A 20,675-nucleotide genomic window follows, 5' to 3' on the forward strand; every position below is an offset into this window, starting at 1 on the left:
TGCTATTAAAAAATAAGATTTGAAGAAAATTAACCTAGCAGTAAAATATGTACATTGGTTTTAAACTAAATTCTTGTGATTTTGCTTTTCAGTACAAATACAGAGACCTAACTGTACGTGAAACTATCAATGTGATTACATTATACAAAGATCTCAAACCTGTATTGGATTCTTATGGTGAGTTTACATAATAAAATATCAATCACTGTACTTTGAGTTTACTCCTTTTGTTAATTATTGTAGGTTTTTCATTTTCCTTTTAAGATTGTTGTTTTTTTCTATTGTAGGACTAAACCTCCACCTAATATAAGTGTTGGAGGGATAGAAAATTACAAGATCTAATAATAATGTCTTATATTTGTTTAGTTATTTTAAGTGTTAAAAATTTACTCTAAGATACAGCTCTGCAAATTTAGACCTAGCGAGGCTGTTAAAGATGTTTTAGTTAATCATTTCCCAAAGTATTATCCATAGTTGTGAAGAATGTTGCTGGGAGTTTGGGTTCTATGGTTAAGTTTGAGTAGTGACAGATTAAACAAAATTAAGTGGGCTTTTTTGCAGCAGTGTTGCAATGTTTCTCAGAGCCTTTAATATGCTACCTCACCAAGAGCGGGGAGAATATATTGTAGTGTATCCTAAAGTTAATTAGCTACTGACACATTCCTCCCTACTCCCAGCATCTCTGAATATTCTTAGGAAGACATTCAGCAACTATATGCTGGACTATCACTCATTTTGTAGATGAGGAAAACATTTTTAAAATATGATGCTTAATTCTGTAGAGTGCGTAGGTGACAGTTTTGTTATTGAGATGAGTGAAGTTGGGTTTTAAGTAAGAAATAACAATACCTAAAGTTGTTCCTTTTTAAAAAATAGTCTTTTTGGCCCCACACCTTATGTGCCAGGGCCAAGAGCTCCTGTCCATTAGGAGACCCTTGGCACCGAGGACAAGGAGCTGAATTTGTAGCTGAGACTCTCACTCTACACTCCCCTCACCCCTAGAGCTTTGAAAACATTAGGAGCCTGGTGAGGAGAGGTGGGAGGCAACAGAGGGACAGTCAGTCCTGAGTTTCCTGAACAACAAAGACGTGAACTTCAAGTTTTCTTTCAAACTTAGGGCACGATTCTACTTCATGTCCACGTACTGTACAATGGTACCTAGATCTGCAAAAAAAACTTGTATTACCAAAATTAGTTTATTTAAAACTGGCTTCAGTGGGGTGGGTGGGATGGAGGGGGACTGGAGCTAGAATTTTACTGTGACAGTTTTTACTTCATACTAAAAGAGTAACAAAGACTCCAACATCATTGAACAAACCTTACATTAGCGTTATATGGCCAGACCATGTCCAAACCATTATTATCAATATGCTTTTAGAATAAAGTAAGTCATAATTTAAATAAGATGTGTTTTTTTTAAAAAAGAAAACCAAACCACAAAATCAGAATAAATTACAGCATCGTTTATAATTGTCAGTAGTAAGTAAAAGAACTAAAGGTCAACAGTATTTTGTTCTTGTACTTCACATTACAGCCTTTTCCCTATGTGGTACAGAGTTAATACCAAATCATTACAAATAATAGCAGCCAATATAATACAAATGATGTGTGCCTTATTTAATCAGTCAGTTATAGTTAGAAAAACTTGTGTGATATGGTATGAGAAATATTCGTATTAAGAGGTGTCTATATTTCATTGTGAAAACTCTTTTTAAAAACTGGTTTGATGCTATGTTTGGGCTAAACATGGGGAATCTAAAATTTTATGATATTAAACTAACATTTAGTATGGTATTAGTTCATAGTGTTTTTTACATAATTTTATAATCGTGTTAGTTGGGGAGGCAGAGCTCATAATTACTGTGATTGTAGCACTCATATTCATTTTTCCAAGTAATTCAAAGCATCTTTTCTTTACTCATTTAAAAACTGATCGCATTGAGTGAATCAACAAAGGATACTCTGTTATTTGGCAAAATGGATGATACATTTAACAAGTTAACGCATTTCAAGGGTAATAATGAGTTTTAACCAGCACTTCTGAAAGAATAACTTAATGGGAACATCTACAATGCTCATGTTTAAATCATTATTCTTTCCTTTCAGTTTTTAATGATGGCAGTTCCAGGGAACTAATGAACCTCACTGGAACAGTTCCTGTGCTTTATAGAGGTAAGTATCTTATGTAATTTACGTTTCCAGTATAGATGCATTTTGATTCACATAATATATTGTCAAAGAGTTATAAGTAAATTAAACCTATTTCCTCATGATTTTCATGATGATGTAGAGATTTAACTTCTTTTGAAATTGAACTTCATTTGGCAGTAGCACCTACTATTTCAGCTTACTCTTTCCCTTCCTACCAACATACAGTATATCAATAAGTGACTCCTTGTCCTGACGTTTCATAGAATCAGAGAATCTTAAAACTAGAATCTTAAATGCCTCCTAGTTCAGCATCCCACCCCATTCAGACTTTTCTAACAGTGGTAGCTATAGAGTATAGTGGCTAAAATAGAGGCTTTAAAGTCAGATTTCTCAACTGAAAGAGATTCTATTACATAAAGCCAAGAGAACAAGATGACATCGTTGATTGAATAACTATCACTGAAAATGCCATATGAATTGGTCAACTTGTGGCCACCAATCAGCATCTGTTTGACTGTTGGATTAGCTTTGGCAACAGAATTTTATCACTTTCTGATAGGATACCATAATCCATGGTCTTCCTTGTATGACCCTTCTCAGTGAACATTATTAACTGAAATGTCGGGGGTCAAGTAGCAAAGAATGGATTGAGTTGAAAGATAATTCATGAAGAATGCTTTTAGGGCAGCAAGCACACACTTAGCAGAGTAGTGATCAGTTACCTACTGAATCCTACTGATGTATTTTACAAACTGAAAATTTAAGAAACTGATCTTAAACAGAACTTTGAAATATTAAAATATTTGTTGTGATTTTTAAAAAGTGTTGCTTACTTGTAGCTCTCTCTTGCTCGCCTACTAAGCCATTATTGAAAAATAATAAAAAATGGAGTAACTGTAGTTTCTTTCTCTCTCAGGTAATACATATAATATTCCAATATGCCTGTGGCTGCTGGACACATACCCATATAATCCCCCTATCTGTTTTGTTAAGCCTACTAGTTCAATGACTATTAAAACAGGAAAGCATGTTGATGCAAATGGGAAAATATATCTTCCTTATCTACACGAATGGAAACACGTAAGTATTAACAGTGTTCTGTGAATTTGTTGTATTTTATAAATTTTACTTACTGGCATCTACTTTTTGTTAATACACGGAGAGGATTCCAAGGAGGAGATAAGTTCATATAAGGTCACAATTGCTGAGCTGAGTAATCAGAAAAGGCTCTCCAGAACAAATATAGTCATGTGCCCTGTGACAACATTTCAACCAATAACATCACATATACGATGGTGGTCACAGAAGATAATGGAGCTGGAAATTCCTATTGTCCAGTGATGTTGTAGCCATCCTAACATTATAGCACAATGCATAACTCATGTTTGTGGTCATGCTGGTATAAGCAAACCTACTACATTGCTAGTCATATAGAAGTATAGCACATACAATTACAGTAGTAGGCGATTCCATCTAGGTTTGTGAAAGTGCACTCCGTGATGTTCACACAATGATGAAATCACTAACCACGCATTTCTCAGAATGTATCCCCGTTGTTAGGTGTCACGTGACTGTATATCTTATGTTTGTATAGAGCTTGGTAATTTACAGAATACACACAGTCACTTTTATTTGCTTGAATTGAACCTTTAAGAATAGGTAGAATTCACACAGTAGGAAGTGCATTTTAAAAAATAGTATACTGCCGTGACCGGTTTGGCTCAGTGGATAGAGCGTCGTCCTGAGGACTGAAAGGTCCCAGGTTCGATTCCGGTCAAGGGCATGTGCCTTGGTTGCGGACACATCCCCAGTGCGGGGTGTGCAGGAGGCAGCTGATTGATGTTTCTCTCTCATCGATGTTTCTGGCTCTCTATCCCTCTCCCCTCCTCTCTGTAATAAATCAATAAATATATTTTAAAAAAATAAAAAATAAAAATAAATAAATAAAAAATAGTATACTGATGACATATATTTGTCTAACTGTTCAAATCTCATTACTCAGAGTGTTCCTTTCAAGAACTAATAAGAAACTTTTGTTTCTGCCTCTGATGGTAAAGCTCTGGCAGACCAGTGTTCTTATCAAAATAACTAGAAAAAAAACAAAGTACAAACAACATCTCTAAGGCTTTGGAGAACTGTTGAGGCAATAAGACTTAAGGGACAAGAACCACTAGTGAAGAGAACTGCAAGGGATAAGCCAACATTCTGCCAATTTCCCCTGGGAGTATTTACTGATTTTTGCCACAGGGTAAGAGGCTGAGAATCTGGGCAGAGGGCCTTCGCTGAGAGGCAAAGAAACCTGCAGAGTTTCTAGCTATTTCACAAGGTTGAAAAGACAACAGTAGTTGTTCTGTATGCCAATACAGCCAATCCTTTAGGAACCAAAATTTGGGAGAAGGGGAAGTTACAAAGAAATAAACAGGCCCGGCCAGCATGGCTCAATGGTGGAATGTCGACCTACGAACCAGGTCATAGTTCGACTCCGGTCAGGGCACATGCCCAGGTTGTGGGCCCGACTCCCAGTAGGGGGCAAGTTGGAGGCAGCCAATCAGTGATTTGCTCTCATCATTGATGTTTCTATCTCCCTTCCTTCCTCTCTGAGATCAATAAAAATATATTAAAAATAAATAAATAAACAAGATAATCTGCATTTTCCCCTTAAGAGATATGCTGGATTCCTAAGCTTCAAAGACAAGATGCTAAAAAGCTAAGCAGCCCTGGCCAGTTTTTCTCAGTGGTTACAGCGTCGGCCCAAGAACCAAAGGGTCTCGGGTTCGATTTCTGGTCAAGTGATTTCTGAGATAGCCTGCCAGTGATTTCAGAGTTTATAATACTATCTTTAATAAAAATTAATCTAAGAATATGTGTTTCCAAGGTAACATCATCTTTTAAAGGCCTTAATATTTGTGACTACTGCTGTGTTCATTCCTGAATTTGTAACAGAGCACTAAATTTGTTCATTTGAGATATGTTTTGGTTAGCTCTATGGAGTCAGACGAATAATAATACTACCTGAATTTTGCAGTATATTCTTTTGGTTACTGCTTTTTTTAATATACTGTAGCCCCCTGTTATCCATTGGGGTTACATTGCAAGACCCCCAGTAGATACCTAAAACTTCAGATAGTACCGAAGTACATGTATCATGTGACTTTTTTCCTATACATTCATATTTATGATAAAGTTTAATTTATAAATTAGGCACAGTAAGAGATTAACAACAATAACTAGTAATAAAATACAGTTGTAACAGTATACTATAATACAATTTATGTGAACGTGATCACTTGTTTCAGAGAATCCCTTGATGAAGTGTTCAGAGAGGCTCAGTGCTTCCTGATGCAACATGTTACCGTCAGTTGGAGCACATTTTCTGTTCATGTCTTCTTTCCACAAATTTTATTTTTAAAGATTTTTTTATTGATTTTTAAAGAGAGAGGAGGGGAGAGGGAGAAAAAAAAACATCAATCAACTGCCACCTGCATGCCCCTCACCAGGGATGAGCCTGCAACTCTGGCATGTGCCCTGACCAGGAATCAAACCAGCAATCAACTAAGCTATGAGTCAGGGCTCCCACAAATTTAATGCCTTTTCCGTCTTTACTAAGCCACTTTATCACACACTGTGGCCATAACTTTTGCAGTTTGAAGTGTTGCAGCAAAACTAGCATGAACTTCTTTTTCTGTAGTTTCCATTTAATATTTAGGACCATGGGTAACAAACTGCAGACTTGAAACCTTAGATAAGTGGGGAATACTATACATGAAGCAGCAGACTTGCTACACATAAATAAGTAATACGTTTAAAAAGAAAATCACATAGCTCTATTAATTAAATGAAAATTTTGTGTTTGGGGGTCCTGTAAAGAATATTATCAAGCTGAGTTGAAAACTGGTAAGAAATGGCCAGACTTCCTTTTTGCTGAAAATTAAATCTGTAGCTGACTTAAATTTGTTTTTTGTTTTTAGCCTCAGTCAGACCTGTTGGGGCTTATTCAGGTCATGATTGTAGTGTTTGGAGATGAACCTCCAGTCTTCTCTCGACCTACAGTTTCAGCGTCTTATCCACCATACCAGGCAACAGGGCCACCAAATAGTAAGTAGAATTGAGATTTGGTTTTTAAACTCAGAAACAAAAGACAGAAAACCTTGTTAACAAAATGTTTTTAATGACTTCACTTTGCTTTCTAGCTTATCAAGTTAGTGGATTTTTTGGAGATATTCTGAGGCCTCACATCTGCATGTACAGATTCCCACCAAAGACTGGCATTTGGGCTTTCCTTTGTGGGTAGAAATCTAACTCTGGTGTGCTGCATTCCAAAATGGGGGAGAAAGAATGCTGGGATAGAGCTAGAATTTTTTTAAAATTATGCATGCCATAGAATAGCCTTATTTGGTCATTTATGGAAGCAGATATAACTTGAAAGGTAGTCTGAACTCTCCTTTTCTTTGCAACTCCAGGGTCAGTGTTGTAGATAAGAATCAAAAACAAAGTCATAAATCATTCACATTCAGCTATTCTGGGTATACACAATTGGACATCTAGCTCTCAGCTTTTTTTCTCTTTAGTACAGCCAATTCATGATTTTCCTTTGAGGGAAGGGCACGGGGGCATAGAGTCAATAACAATTCTCCCCCAGTTGGTGTACATTATCTCAACTATTTTTTTTTAATAATTCTTAAAATCACCCTGAATAATTGAGAATTGGTTGTACTTGTTTGATTTTAATAAACCTGCATTGATTTCATTGTTTTGAGTTGTGATTATATTTTACAAACTTTGCTTAAGATAATAATTACCCAGACTTATTTATCTTATAAGTCAGATTACATGAGCTTTAATTTTTCTGCTTAAAATTATTCTTCCTTTTTAATCCATTCTGTCTTGAGGAGTATCTTGACTCAGAAACTGAATGCGAATTTAATAGAAAGAACTTTCTGAACCCATTTACTTTTCCTTTCCTGCCTTCCCAGAGTAAGTTTGGTTTTAGAATTTAGTACCTCTTTTAATAAAAATTCTAGGTATTATTCATCTTAAATTCTGTTGTCTCCAGTACCCAAGACTATGTAATATTGCTCATATGTCTTTCAAAAAGCAAATATTTCTTATTTCATTATTCATGTTTATTTGCTCAAATAACATAGCAGTGACCACTTAAGATAAAGCTAGCCTTTTCAGAAATTTAGGCAGTCTCCTGAGCAACATTTTTCCCCTAAATTTTTTTCATTTTTATATTGACATTGGAAGCACAACATTGTAGAAAGAGACTACATTGAAGAGGGTACTATTGGAATTCAATTTTGCGAAGTGATCTAGAACTAGTTTAAGTAAATTACTAACTAAAAGACCAATTTATTGCCCATCCTCTCCAGTTTTAATATTTTTATACATTTAAACAATATTATTAGGTATAACTAAAGAAATTAAAGTTTGAATTTTGTTCCCCACATCAAGGAATAGCTCAGAAATTTGGGTACATACATAAATAAATATTATCTTCTAGTTGAGAAATCATATACTTCTTTATCACTATTATTATCTTTAGTCAAAACACTTTTTAGCCCTGCCTGGTTTGGCTCAGTGGATAGAGCATCGGTCTGCGGACTGAAAGGTCCCAGGTTCGATTCTGGTCAAGGGCATGTACCTTGGTTGCGGGCACATCCCCAGTAGGGGATGTGCAGGAGGCAGCTAATCGATGTTTCTCTCTCATTGATGCTTCTAACTCTCTATCCCTCTCCCTTCCTCGCTGTAAAAAATCAATAAAATATATTTTTTTTAAAAAAACACTTTTTAAAAAATACATTTTTTTATTGGTTTTGGAGAGTAAGGGAGAGGGACATATAAACATCAGTGATGAGAGAATCATTGATTGATTGGCTGTCTCCTGCATGAAAACACTTTTGATCTATTTTAGGATAACTTTCATGCTTTAAAAAGTGTTACGTTCAGATCTCGTTTTTGACAACTAACAGTCAACTTTTATTGAATGGGCCTGGCCAGCATCGCTTACTGGTTGACCTATGAACCAGGAGGCCACAGTTCGATTCCTGGACAGGGCCACATGCCCATTTTGCAGGCTTGATCCCCAGTGCGGGGCAAGCAGGAGGCAGCTGATCAATGATTCTCTCTCATCATTGATGTTTCTCTTCTCCTCTCTTCCTCTCTGAAATCAATAAAAAATACTTATTTTAGAAAAACATTTATTGAATGATAACAATGAGACACAGTTAAGCACTTCATATTCATTGTTATTTAATCCTTAAAATAACCCTATCCATTATGTGTATTTGTATCCCTTATATTCTGGCTCTAAAATGACTTCACTTCATTATATGATTCCCTGCCAGTGTTCACTCCAAATAGCATTTGTTTCCCAAAATCAAAATTTGAAGGCTTTAGTAGAATTGTTAGCTTTTCAGAACCTCAGAAAAGGAAAATTGCTTGCTTGTAACTATGAGGTGGTGGTTTATGTGTGTGAGAGAGAAACTAGCATGGGGGTATTAATTGATTATGTATGTTGCTGACACTTAATAGTGGCCTCATTCTTTGATGTTCATAAAGATCAACTGTGCTTTGCCCCTAGGAAAAAAGATACTTTATGTCATCTAGTAATTGTGACATTTTGGGAGGTTCTTATCTTTCTGAAATAGCATTGAACACCATTAGCTTCAGAAAAATTTTACTTAGGACATGGATAGATCCATCCTAACTAGAAGACTATGAACACTGGTACTCAGAGATGTATGCTCGGCAACTCTGATAAAGACTTCTGTGGTCCTGGGTCAGAGTCCAGCATACTTCTCCCACCTCTGTTGCCTTCATATACCATTCCTCTACTAGATCACTTTTGTTTACCCCACCTCCTAGGTTTAAATTACCTGCCTCCTATATGACTTAACACTTATCACTCTGTACTATTATTCCTTGCTTGCTTATCTCCCTGACTAGATTATAAGCAATTTGAGGCCAGGAATTCCTTTTTATTTTCCCATCAAATTCCCAGTGCCTGTCACATAGAAGGCACTAAAATACTGATTGGATTAAGGATAATTCACTGTTATGTTCAGTGAGAAAAATTTCACTGAAGACATTGATTCTAAGACAGCTCATTTCCATTTAACATCAAACTTCTGTTTTCTTCCTCTATGTTGATTAGCCTCTTGGCACGACTGACTAGTTCTGTCATTGGTTTTCTCTTTAAAATATATGTAAAACATTCTTTAAGCTTGCTAGATTTGAGCTTTTTTCCCCTAGTATTCCCAAGCTTTTGTTTTGTTTTAAACTATTCTAGCTGAATGTATGTTTTGTACAGGACTTCTCATAGTAATTTGAAGTCTTTTCAAGTCTTCAATCAAGCCAACAAAACCAGCTGTGCTAATCGGTCAACATAGTCTTAAAAGAAATATATTAAGATTTCTTAGATATAATACAGAGATCACTAAGAAGCTGACATTGGACCAGAGTTACCTTCTTCTAAATTCCAAATTAAACCAGTTCCTGTCTCAAATTGGAGACTTCTTGAGAGCTTGCAGAGCTGACCAGGTTGACCTATTTGCCAGTAGTCCTTGTTGGGATTGTCACCTATGTTGTCTTAACTCATGTTTAATGCTTTGAGAATTATGTGATTTACAGAGCATTATGCTTGAAGTAAAGAACTAATGTGGGTGAAGTGTTTGTTTTGTTTAGTGCTGAGATTTGGATTCTTTAAGTGTATGAAATTTTTGATTCTTTGTGTGAAATTTTGCTACGGTTTGACAGTGATATATCTCATGTGATCACTTATGTACCAGGACTATGAATATTATTTTAAAATGTTAAAACTTATTTTCAGCTTCCTACATGCCAGGCATGCCCAGTGGAATCTCTTCATACCCATCCGGATACCCTTCCAATCCCAGGTAATCAAAAATTCATTTTTTAAATAACTATTAGAAACTCTCTTGATCTAGAGTCAAAATAATAGGTGCCAGGGCATTAAACTAAATTTAGTTAACAATTTAATGAAAGTAAAATTGGGTGTATTGGTGGAATTTTATGGTATGTACATCGCTCTAAAGGAGTTTTTTCCATTTTAGAGAAACGTACCCTGTCCCATTTATAGAGAGGAAAGGGAGAGGACAATGACAATGATCTTTGATTGGCTTTGGACCTTGAAATTCTTGCTGCTTCCCTAGGGAACAGTGTAAGTGACTCAAAGGTTAAAGGAATACGACTTTTAACGAATTCAGCCAGGAGAATAATATTTTAATACCCTTTTTAAAAACTTAATCTTTCTGGCCTGGCCAGTGTGGTTCAGTGGTTGAGCGTTGACCTATGAACCAGGAGGTCACAGTTCGATTCCAAGTCAGGGCACATGCCCAGGTTGCAGGCTCGATCTCTTGTGTGGTCCGTGCAGGAGGCAGCCAATCAATGATTCTCATCATTGATGTTTCTACCTTTCTCTCCTTCTCCCTTCCTTTCTGAAATCAATAAAAATATTTTTTTAAAAAAACCAACCTCTTTAAATGTGTACTTGTTCCGTTGGAAATCTAGGAATAGTTTTGAAAGGTGGTCTTTGGGCAGACTTCAAGTGAAAGACTGGCATATACTGGTGCCTGAATGAGATTTCCAGCTACTCTAACAATTAACAAGAAGTTTTTAACCCTGCTAACTCTTCTTAGGGCCAGATAACCCTCACAGATAAATGCAGTCAGATTTCCTGAACAGATAACTGCTATGGCTAAATATATAGATTTACATATATAATATGTAGGATTTTATAACTTAAATTTAGCAAGCTTATTTATTTCTGGGTCTTTCTCTTAATCTCAGAGACTAGCTTTCTAAGGTAGTATGGGTTCTGTCACATTAGACAGGTAAGCAGAAATTAGATGAACATCTGTCAGGTGCAATAGAGAAGGATTCCTATGATTATAATATATAAGCAAGCTGTACGTTTTAGATTTTTTGAGGCCCTTAATTTTCTGATTAAGTTTTAGGTATGGAATTTTGTATGAAGTCCTGAAATTACAGCTTATAATTAGCAGTTGCTAGTAAGAAGGAACTTAAGATGTGTAGGGAATCGTTGTTGGAAGGACAAGAGGGAAATGGACTTCTGAATAATAAAGCCATTGCAAAGAAACTTGTCAATAAAAGTGAAGGCCGAAGATGTTGACAGAAATATAACCTTTACCCACTTATATGTAACAATAAAAGTGTGTTTTGTGAGGTTATTTGTAAGAAGTTTCTTTTTGAGACAGCTATTTTTCAAAGATTTGATTTTTTTTCCTATGAAACATAACTTTTCATCTCAAAGCATAACATGTTGATGATGTGTGAAGGTAACTATATCCACATTGCCATCGATGTCTTTCTGTATATAAGAAGTCTTGGCAGAAGAGCCAGAACCTCTTTCTCTTCTCCCTTTGTCCTGAAGGAGAATTAATAAATCAGTGACTGAAGAAGAATCTTTATCTTAAAACAATGGCTATGAGAGTCTTATTTTCTTTTTTTGAGAGTCTTTATTCTTGCTGTAAAAAGTTGGACTAGTTGATCTCTAAGGTCTCTTCCAAATCTTAAGAACTTTTCAGTTTTATTTAGCATCTGCAGGATGTATACAAGGAAACTAAAAGGTATGTCAAGCATGGTTGTCCCAGTATTGATATGTGTACTAGCAAGCATGTATTAAGAGTATTAGAAAACAGTTCCTGTGGTATCAGAAAAGACAGAAAATGGTAAGTGTTGTGATAAATAAACAGAGCTTTAAAAGAAGGTGTCACATCTTGTTTGGAAGTGAGAGCTTAGAGATAGCTTCATAAATGCAAGTACTGGTTTTTAATGATGACCTTAAGAAAATTAGGTGTTTAGAAGTAGATGGAGCAGCAAAGAGTAATAACATTTGATAACTGAGAGGAAATTTATTATCAAGTCCAGCCCACTCAAGTTTTATGCAAGCCAAAAAAAATAAAAATAAAAACCAGGAAAGAATAGGGAAACACTTTAGTGTGGCTGGAAAATAGTTATGAGTAGGGGAATTGAAGAGAATTAGGTAGGTACAACTTTCATAGGTATTACACATCTCCCAAAACCTTCCCTGATCTCCTCTAACTAGTATTGATTTTCTGCTCTCCTTCTCCTGAACTTTGATTTAGCATGTGTTATTTCCTTTATCCTATCAAGTTTTTTTTTTTTACAGGGATCTTGCCCTGTTTTAATTATTAGTAATATCTTGAGGAAGAAATGGATTCACATCTTAGCTTCTGCCTCAAGTACTGACACAGTGCCTTAAATATAATAGTAAATTTTGAAGAGGTACATAAAGAAAAAGGAACATAAAAATGTTGAAATTTTTTTTTAAAATACACTTATATCAAAAAGGGCTCTTTAAAAACCTAAAAGAGAGTTCGTACCTAGGAAATTAACAGTTCATAAGTTTTCAGCTGCATGGCGTTCTGAGTGCCATGATTAAATTTTGCACTGTCTCACTCCGCCTTGCCTAGGACATAAATCATCCCTTTGTCCAGTGTACCCATGCTGTATATGCTACTTACCTGTTAGTCACCTAGTAACCCTCCTAGTTATCAAATCAGCTGTCTCACAGTATCACAGTGCTTGTGTTCAAGTAGCTCTTCTTTTACTCAGTAATGGCTCCAGAATGCAAGAGGAGTGATACTATTGTCAGGGATATTGTAAATGGTATTTATGAAACAATGTTAGATAGAAAATAGGAGGAGAATGCTTCTAAGGAAAGTTCCTTCCAATTCTATGTGAATGCATGAATAACACAAAGCTTTTATAGAGTGAGAAGAAAAATTTTAAAACTATTTAGGTAGTATTTTCAGATCACATATTAACAAAGATTATCAATGAACCACAGGTAAAAACTAAATAGTGTAATTTCCCTATTTGATAGGAAATCAGAATGGAAAAATTCTCTCACAAAATATTTGTTGCTTCCCATTCTGATGCTGTTGAACTGCCCTTAGACTCAGCGGTTCTCAATTTGTGGGTCGCAAACAATGAAAATACATCCTGCATATCAGATATTTACAGTATGATTCATAACAGTAGCAAAATTACAGTTATGAAGTAGCAACAAAAATAACTTTATGGTTGGGGGTCACCACAACATGAGGAACTGTATTAAAGGGTCGTGGCATTAGGATGGTTGAGAACCACTGCGTCTAGTTGCTTTCTGTTGCTGTGAAGGTGACCTTCAGATAACCAGGGCCAAGCAAGAGCATTTTAACCATTCACTTTGAGAATAAAGCTAGTGTTATTTATGGAATTTTTTTTTTTAATTGGACATCCTTAGCCTCTAGAGATGAGGATGACATTTTTAAAAATATATATTTTATTGATTTTTTTACAGAGAGGAAAGGAGAGGGATAGAGAGTTAGAAACATCGATGAGAGAGAAACATCGATCAGCTGCCTCCTGCACACTCCCTACTGGGTATGTGCCCACAACCAAGGTACATGCCCTTGACCGCAATCGAACCTGGGACCCTTGAGTCCACAGGCCGATGCTCAATCCACTGAGCCAAACGGGTTAGGGCTCATTTATGGAATTTCTATAGAACGTTGCTTGAATAGACACCTGTAGCTCCAAAACTGTGAAGTCATGAACTAGTAAATGAATGACATGTCAAGTTTAACTTCCTGAATGGGGTTCTAAAGACACTGAAATGTTGGGTCATCTTAATATTTAATGTTTTCCGTTCTTCTCTTTAGTGGTTACCCAGGCTGTCCTTACCCACCTGGTGGTCCGTATCCTGCCACAACAAGTTCCCAGTACCCTTCTCAGCCTCCCGTGACCACTGTTGGTAAGTAGCCTTAAAAATCGTATTTCTCCACGTAAGGAGAGTGAGTCTCCTGTTGTGAAGAGTACATTTCACTTTTTTATTGAATAAATTTGACCTGTACCATTGTGTAAGTTAAGGAGTACAGCATGTTACTTTGATACATTTATATGTTGTAATATTGCCATTGTAGCAATGTCACTTTATGAAATTATAATACAATATAGTCCACACTAGATCTTTATGGCTTATTTACTCCTCATTACAAGTTTGTGTTTTTAAACACCATTAGTCTTATCCTTATCCTTCCCTGCCCCGCCCCTGCTTTTTATTTTTACATTGAAATGTTAAAATCCTCCTTAGAGAAAAAACTCTTAATTTACTTTTGAAATTATTTGCTTCAAAAGCCTCCTGAAAGGTTTCTCTGCATCTTCCTTGGCCTCCCACATCTGTTTATAACAGCAGCAAGAATGATCTTGTGAAAATAAATCACGTCACTTCTCTGCTCAAAACCTTTCATTGTTTTCCCAATTCACCCAAAGTTCAGTCCCAAATACTTAGGCCTACAAAGCCCTATGCGATCCTGACCTTATCTCCTGCTTTTCTTCTGTCTTGGAATTTGTTTACTGCCTGCTGTCTTGCATGGAGCAGTCAGGCCTACCAATCAACTACCACCATTACCACCAACCTCTGACACACACACACACACACACACACACACACCCCCATCATCAGAACAGTGTTTGATATATAGAAGTTCATTAATAAATATTTTGCCAAGTGCCTTAGTGAATGTAGGATCTTGTGAAGCTTATTTTTTCTGTTACATGTTCTGATAAATTATAACCATTCTGAAATCTGACGTAAATACTGCCCCCAGAAAGCATTTTCTTCCACTGTTTTTGTCATTGATACGTTCCAGTTGTTGAGATTCTAGTGTCATGGTTTTGATTTTTTTTTTAATGTTCTCATTTTACTGTAGCTCTTATTCTACAATATAATTTAAATAATGGAGTTAGAAACCCAAATGATGGGAGATCTTTCATCCATAAGCAAAGCACACTGAATCTTGTTACGCTGTTAATTTTGGTTCAGGCAGCATCAATAAAATGGGAATAGTGCTATTTTGTCACCCTATTTCTCACTGCGATGATACTGTATCCTTTGATTTGTGGAGGCCGTCAGTGTTAACTCATTTCAGTACTATAGGTATGAAGCATTTTATAGCTTAGAATAGATGATTACCATATATCCAAAAACAGGAACGTGGGAAAATGGCATATTCAAAGTTAAATCTCATATTTATGTTTTTAGAATAGGTTATCAAGTCAATATTTCATTGTATTTTTAAGAGTATTTTCTTAGAATGGCTAGAAAGAATTATTTTATGATAATCTAAGATATCCTTTAATGTATATCATTTTTCTAACCTTTGTGGCTTACCTGCTTGATTTTTTCATTATGTTTTAGTAGTACATTGTACAAAACATTGGTGAACTTCAAAATTGTAATAAAGCAAAGCAGGAACATTAATGTATCATTTGAATACCAGAGTTAACAAACAGTTACATTTTCTATCAGTGGTTATTAGGATTGGTGCTATTATTGTCTGTGCTGCTGTCGCCATGGGAAAGAATGAATGTGGTTATTTATCCTTCAAGTTTGTGGAACATGATAGTTTCCCTTTATAGGTTTTGATTTGATGGTGTAAAACAAACACCTGTTTAAAGGCACCATTAACTAACAAATGTCTTTTTATTGCTGATGGGGATGCCTGTGCAAGTGTTGTTTTTTTAACCATCTCCAACAATATTGAAGTAAATAAACCACTTAACAATGAAGTAATAGAGATGGCATCCTTATAGCAACCTCTTCTGAGAGAGTAGAGATGACTGAGGATGGATGCACATCTTGGGACTTAAAACAGCTCTTTCTGACTCCATTCAATGTAGTGTTTTGTTTTGTTTTTTCATCTTTATTGTTGAGAGTATTACATATGTCTCCTTTTTTCTCCCATTGACCCCTTCTAGCCCACCTCCTCCCTCTGCCCTGGCCTTCACCATCCTGTTGTCTGTGTCCATGGGTTATGCATATATGCATACAATTTCTTTGGTTGATCACTTCCCACCCACTCACCCTTCCACACCTTCCCTCTGAGATTCCTCAGTCTGTTTCATGCTTCCATATCTCTGGATCAACTCCGTTCATCAGTTTATTTTTTTGAACAACATTTAAAAGAATATCATATAATTTGTTTTGTCTCATCTTATTTTATAGCTTTTTTGTTACTTGGGCAGACAGCTGTCTAACCAGACTTAACATCACCTTCATGAGATTGGAGCTCACTGAGGGCATTGACCAAGCAGTGCTGGCAGCGTTGAATAATGAAAAACCTGTTGATGAGGCTTTTCCATCAGGCCTGGGCAATTGTAGTGGGGCTTAATACACTTGCATTATTTAAGGGAGGGGGAAGCTACAACCTGTAACTGAAATTCTTTCTTGAAGTCATTTTAAGACCAGGTATATTTTTTGGATGTCATCTTTGCAAGTGACTACCAAAAACATTTCTACTGGAAGATCAGTGGGAAAAGATGTGCAACTAGACAACTTTCCTTAGATTTTCTGTCCATTGCAGATATTAACAAAGGCATCAAAAGTTTACCACTTTTCTTGATAACAGGCTAAAACTTCAATTTTAAAAAACAAAAACATTTAAGTTTCTGTTTCTTCAGATTAAAGTATATATTTCTTTAGAGTGAAACATTTTTGTTAGGACTGGGCATATAACTTTGACGAAGTTGACATTGTGAAAACTGTAAGAGAACTTGAACTCTGGTTTTAAAGGTTTAAAACTACTTGGCCACTACCGAGTTATAGATACTAAATTTACAAGACAACATTAATACTTGTTTATATGTTCTCTCAATAGCAAGTGCTAGAAGAAAGCAGTGGCAGGTATAGATATGTGGTAATTCATAAGTTTTCAGAGTTGAAAAACAGGCACTTGAGAAGCTTTGGTCCCCAACTGGGCATTCCATGGAGAATGCCAAACTCCATTGGACAGGGAAGAGTGGCCTGATGTGGAATCAGTTCATTTCCACCTTGATTCACACATCACACCGTCTGAGAGATCCTGATGTGCTAGTGGTAGTAATCTGGGAGTGATGAAGTTGTTGGATATTATAATCCAAATTAAGAAAGATTTAAGATTTATCTAGCAAATGTTCAAGAATCTATATAAAAGCCTAATATGCACAGTGTCCCCTAACCAGGAACATATTTTAAATAAAATCAATCTAACTGGCAATATGTTTTAAATAAAAATATTTAATACAAAAAATAACTATATTTTTGTGGGTTTTTTAAAATATATTTTTATTGATTTAAGGGAGAGGGAGAGAGAGATAGAAACATTAGGTCTTTACTGCCACCACCAACACAACCCTGTCAAACAGAAGAGTTAAAAGTTTGGCAAGCCTTTAATCCCAATCTCAGCAAAGTGTGGAAGTTCTCTCTTGAAGGTTGATTTATTTCAGGAAGCTATGTAGATGTTGATTTATAATTCTGAATCCTAGGTCTTTAATGTACATACAGTATGATCTTTGGTTTGTTATAGTTTAATAATGGTAATATTGAAGAATGAGTACTTATCCCCACTTTTTTTCCCCCTGTAATCTTTCACGACAATCATTGGTTGGGAGCTATCAAGCAAGATGCTTAGGGAAATATATATTCAATTGATGATGCTCCTATCACATTAAGCTGGTACCTAGGATATATGAATAACTTATATGTGACAATTTTAAACCAAGATTTGTATTATAGCAAGGTCCACAGTAATACACCACCATCTTGTGTGGAATGATGCTTGAGTTTAATATAATTCTTTTTTCTTTTTAATCTTTGTCATTTTGTCTAAAATAACTAAAAGGTACAGCCTTGCCAAAACCGGTTTGGCTCAGTGGATAGAGCGTCGGCCTGCGGACTGAAGGGTCCCAGGTTCGATTCCGGTCAAGGGCATGTACCTTGGTTGCGGGCACATCCCCAGTGGGGAGTGTGCAGGAGGCAGCTGATCGATGTTTCTCTCTCATCAATGTTTCTAACTCTCTATCTCTCTCCCTTCCTCTCTGTAAAAAATCAATAAAATATATTAAAAAAAAAAAAAAAAAAAAGGTACAGCCTTAATTACTGGGTTGTCTTATGGTACAACACACCCAACAGAAGACAACTGGTTTCCATTCTTTTTTTTTTTTTTTTTTTTAATATATTTTACTGATTTTTTACAGAGAGGAAGGGAGAGAGATAGAGAGTTAGAAACATCGATGAGAGAGAAACATCGATCAGCTGCCTCCTGCACATCTCCCACTGGGGATGTGCCCGCAACCCAGGCACATGCCCTTGACCGGAATCGAACCTGGGACCTTTCAGTCCGCAGGCCAACGCTCTATCCACTGAGCCAAACCGGTTTCGGCTGGTTTCCATTCTTTACTAGAAAATTAAGAATGGTAACCCTAGTGTTAAAGCCAGTGCCTAATACAGAATTTCTCTTGGGAAATCTTCCTAAGTACTGTATATCTCAACCTCAGAGTTTAATAATGCGATTTTAAGATTTTGTTTCTAAATTCAATCAAAAACAAGAATCAGAAACAGCACGTTTGGAAAGGTATTATCAACAGACATTTGAAAAACCAGTTTTACCATTGAAGTCTTGTTTAAGGTGTCGGAGCAGAAAACCCTATAAATGCTGCAACTGAATTATTTCTTTTCTGTATGTTTCCATTCGTTGTTCTATACTTAATAATTAGAAAAAGAGCAGAGAAACACTGAAAGCTTCCTATTGAGTAACATTCCTGTGAGGATAGAAGCTAGTGAACATGGCAAGGTTTTCTTGACTGTCCTGTCCGATGCTATTCTTCCTTCTCTGGCCGCCCTGGATTAATGAGTTTGGCTTAACAGAAACTGTCCTTCCAGGGTATGGCACCTGGACACCCGGCTCATGTGGGTGGACTAGTGCACACTTGCTTGTGTGTGGGTTTGGGCATCTCATCTCCAGTCTTTGACACACTTCCTTTGGGAATACCTAACTCATCTTCAAGGTAGGTAGCACTTTCTTCCAGTCTTGGGCAGTCAGTAAATTATGAGTGCAAATATGCAGAGGGCTTGCTGTGCTAAATGTTATCTGCTTCAGTAATGATAAAATTTTGAAAGCTTTAAAAAAAAAAAGCCTTCATGTCATTTAACAATGGATTTTAGTTTTTTTAATCAACAAATGAAAGAAGGGAGAAGCTAATTCCTTTGGCTTCCTGTTGTTATTCCAATAGGATACCTCTAACATTGTAATTCTTACCCTATTTCACAAAATAATTTTAAGAAATGACTCTGATTCTCACTCATTTTTAAAGGATGGAATTTTACTACCTTTCAGATTATTTTTTGTGCTTATGCCTGCCAGTAGCATTTGTCATCTTTATGATGATGATAGTTGAATGATTTTGTAGCATCATTTTTTTTGTAGTTACTACTTTTATATCCTGTTTTAATAAGGTTCCTCCACTTTTGAAAACTTGATTTTATAATGTAATTTAAATCTTTCTTTGTGGTGTGTGCTTATTTTCAAGAAACGTAAACCTGCCGATGGCTTTCTATAAACTTTCTCATTGTGGTTATAGAAACTTTCCTGGGGCTTAATGAGTTAAGTTTTAAACTCTGATAGTGTTTAAAAAACAAACTGAGGGAGCCCCTTCTTTCTTTGAAAGAAGGTTCCATAGCCTGCACAGAGCCTGGCAATAGTTTAGAACTTACAGAGACTATAAATAAAAGCCTTTTGTGAGCAGCTTAATGAATTTGCCTGGTTGAGCTTAATAGTATGAATCAGAAGTGCTTGTATAGTTGTGTGAAATGTTCCTACTTCAGAGATTGACCTATTTTTCATTTCTGTTATAAAAGGAAATAGTGGGCTTGATCCAGTTTCTGAGTAGATGGTCAGTAAGCTACTGCTTGGGATTGCTTAGCCTCCATAGTTTGCTCTGTAGCATAATTGCCAGACCAAAGACTATTATGTGGGTCTAAGCCAGTAAGATCCTAAGTAAAAATGGTAGGCATGGGATTTGCTTTTGCCGGTTAGAGGTAAGGTCAAGAAAGTTACTATTTACATAGTTAACTTGTATTTAAGTTACAGGAAGTAGTGATCAGTAGTAAGTACTGTTACAAGATAAGTAAAACTGCCCTAGCTGGTTTGGTTCAGTGGATAGAGTGTCAGCCCAGGCAATGAAATGTCCTGGGTTCAGTTCCCAGTAAAGGGCACGCACCTCCGTTGCAGACTTGATCCCTAGCGCTAGTCAGAGCATGTGTGGGATGCAACCAGTCGAGGTGGACACATTGATAGTCCTCTCACTCTGTCTCTCTCTGTCTCTTTCTCCCTCCCCCCTTTCCACTCTTTCTAAATATCAATGGAAAAATATCCTTGAGTGAGGAATAAAAAAACAAAAAAAAAGATAAAATTGTTTAAAAATTGTTTTAAATCCAAATTGTGTGGTAGTGAACTTCGAAGATAATGACCTAAATAATTCATTGAACTATCATATTCATTGGGTAGAGTATTGGTTTCCCAATAGTAGAAAACTGTCTTATTTCCTAAGGACTAAGTTTAGTGATTGGATCCTGACATTTAAATGAGGTTTTTGCTTAGGACTTCCTCAAAATCTGTGTTGTTACTAATCTGGAATTGTACAAGGGCACTTGTGAA

General features: G+C 36.1%; 1 protein-coding gene across 1 annotated transcript in view; it reads left to right on the top strand.

The window, feature by feature from the left end:
• TSG101 (tumor susceptibility 101) overlaps positions 1-20,675 on the top strand; it is a 31,769-nt gene that overhangs the window by 3,043 nt on the left and 8,051 nt on the right. The window contains exons 2-7 of the mRNA XM_070428180.1: positions 93-177; positions 2,107-2,172; positions 3,068-3,231; positions 6,120-6,246; positions 9,983-10,049; positions 13,863-13,954. Of these exons, the coding sequence (XP_070284281.1) occupies positions 93-177; positions 2,107-2,172; positions 3,068-3,231; positions 6,120-6,246; positions 9,983-10,049; positions 13,863-13,954 (601 nt within the window). The remainder of the gene's footprint in view (positions 1-92; positions 178-2,106; positions 2,173-3,067; positions 3,232-6,119; positions 6,247-9,982; positions 10,050-13,862; positions 13,955-20,675) is intronic.

This window comes from Myotis yumanensis, unplaced genomic scaffold (genome assembly GCF_028538775.1).
Source record: "Myotis yumanensis isolate MYYU_CA2020_CCGP unplaced genomic scaffold, mMyoYum1.0.hap1 SCAF_10, whole genome shotgun sequence".
Lineage (NCBI taxonomy): Eukaryota > Metazoa > Chordata > Mammalia > Chiroptera > Vespertilionidae > Myotis > Myotis yumanensis.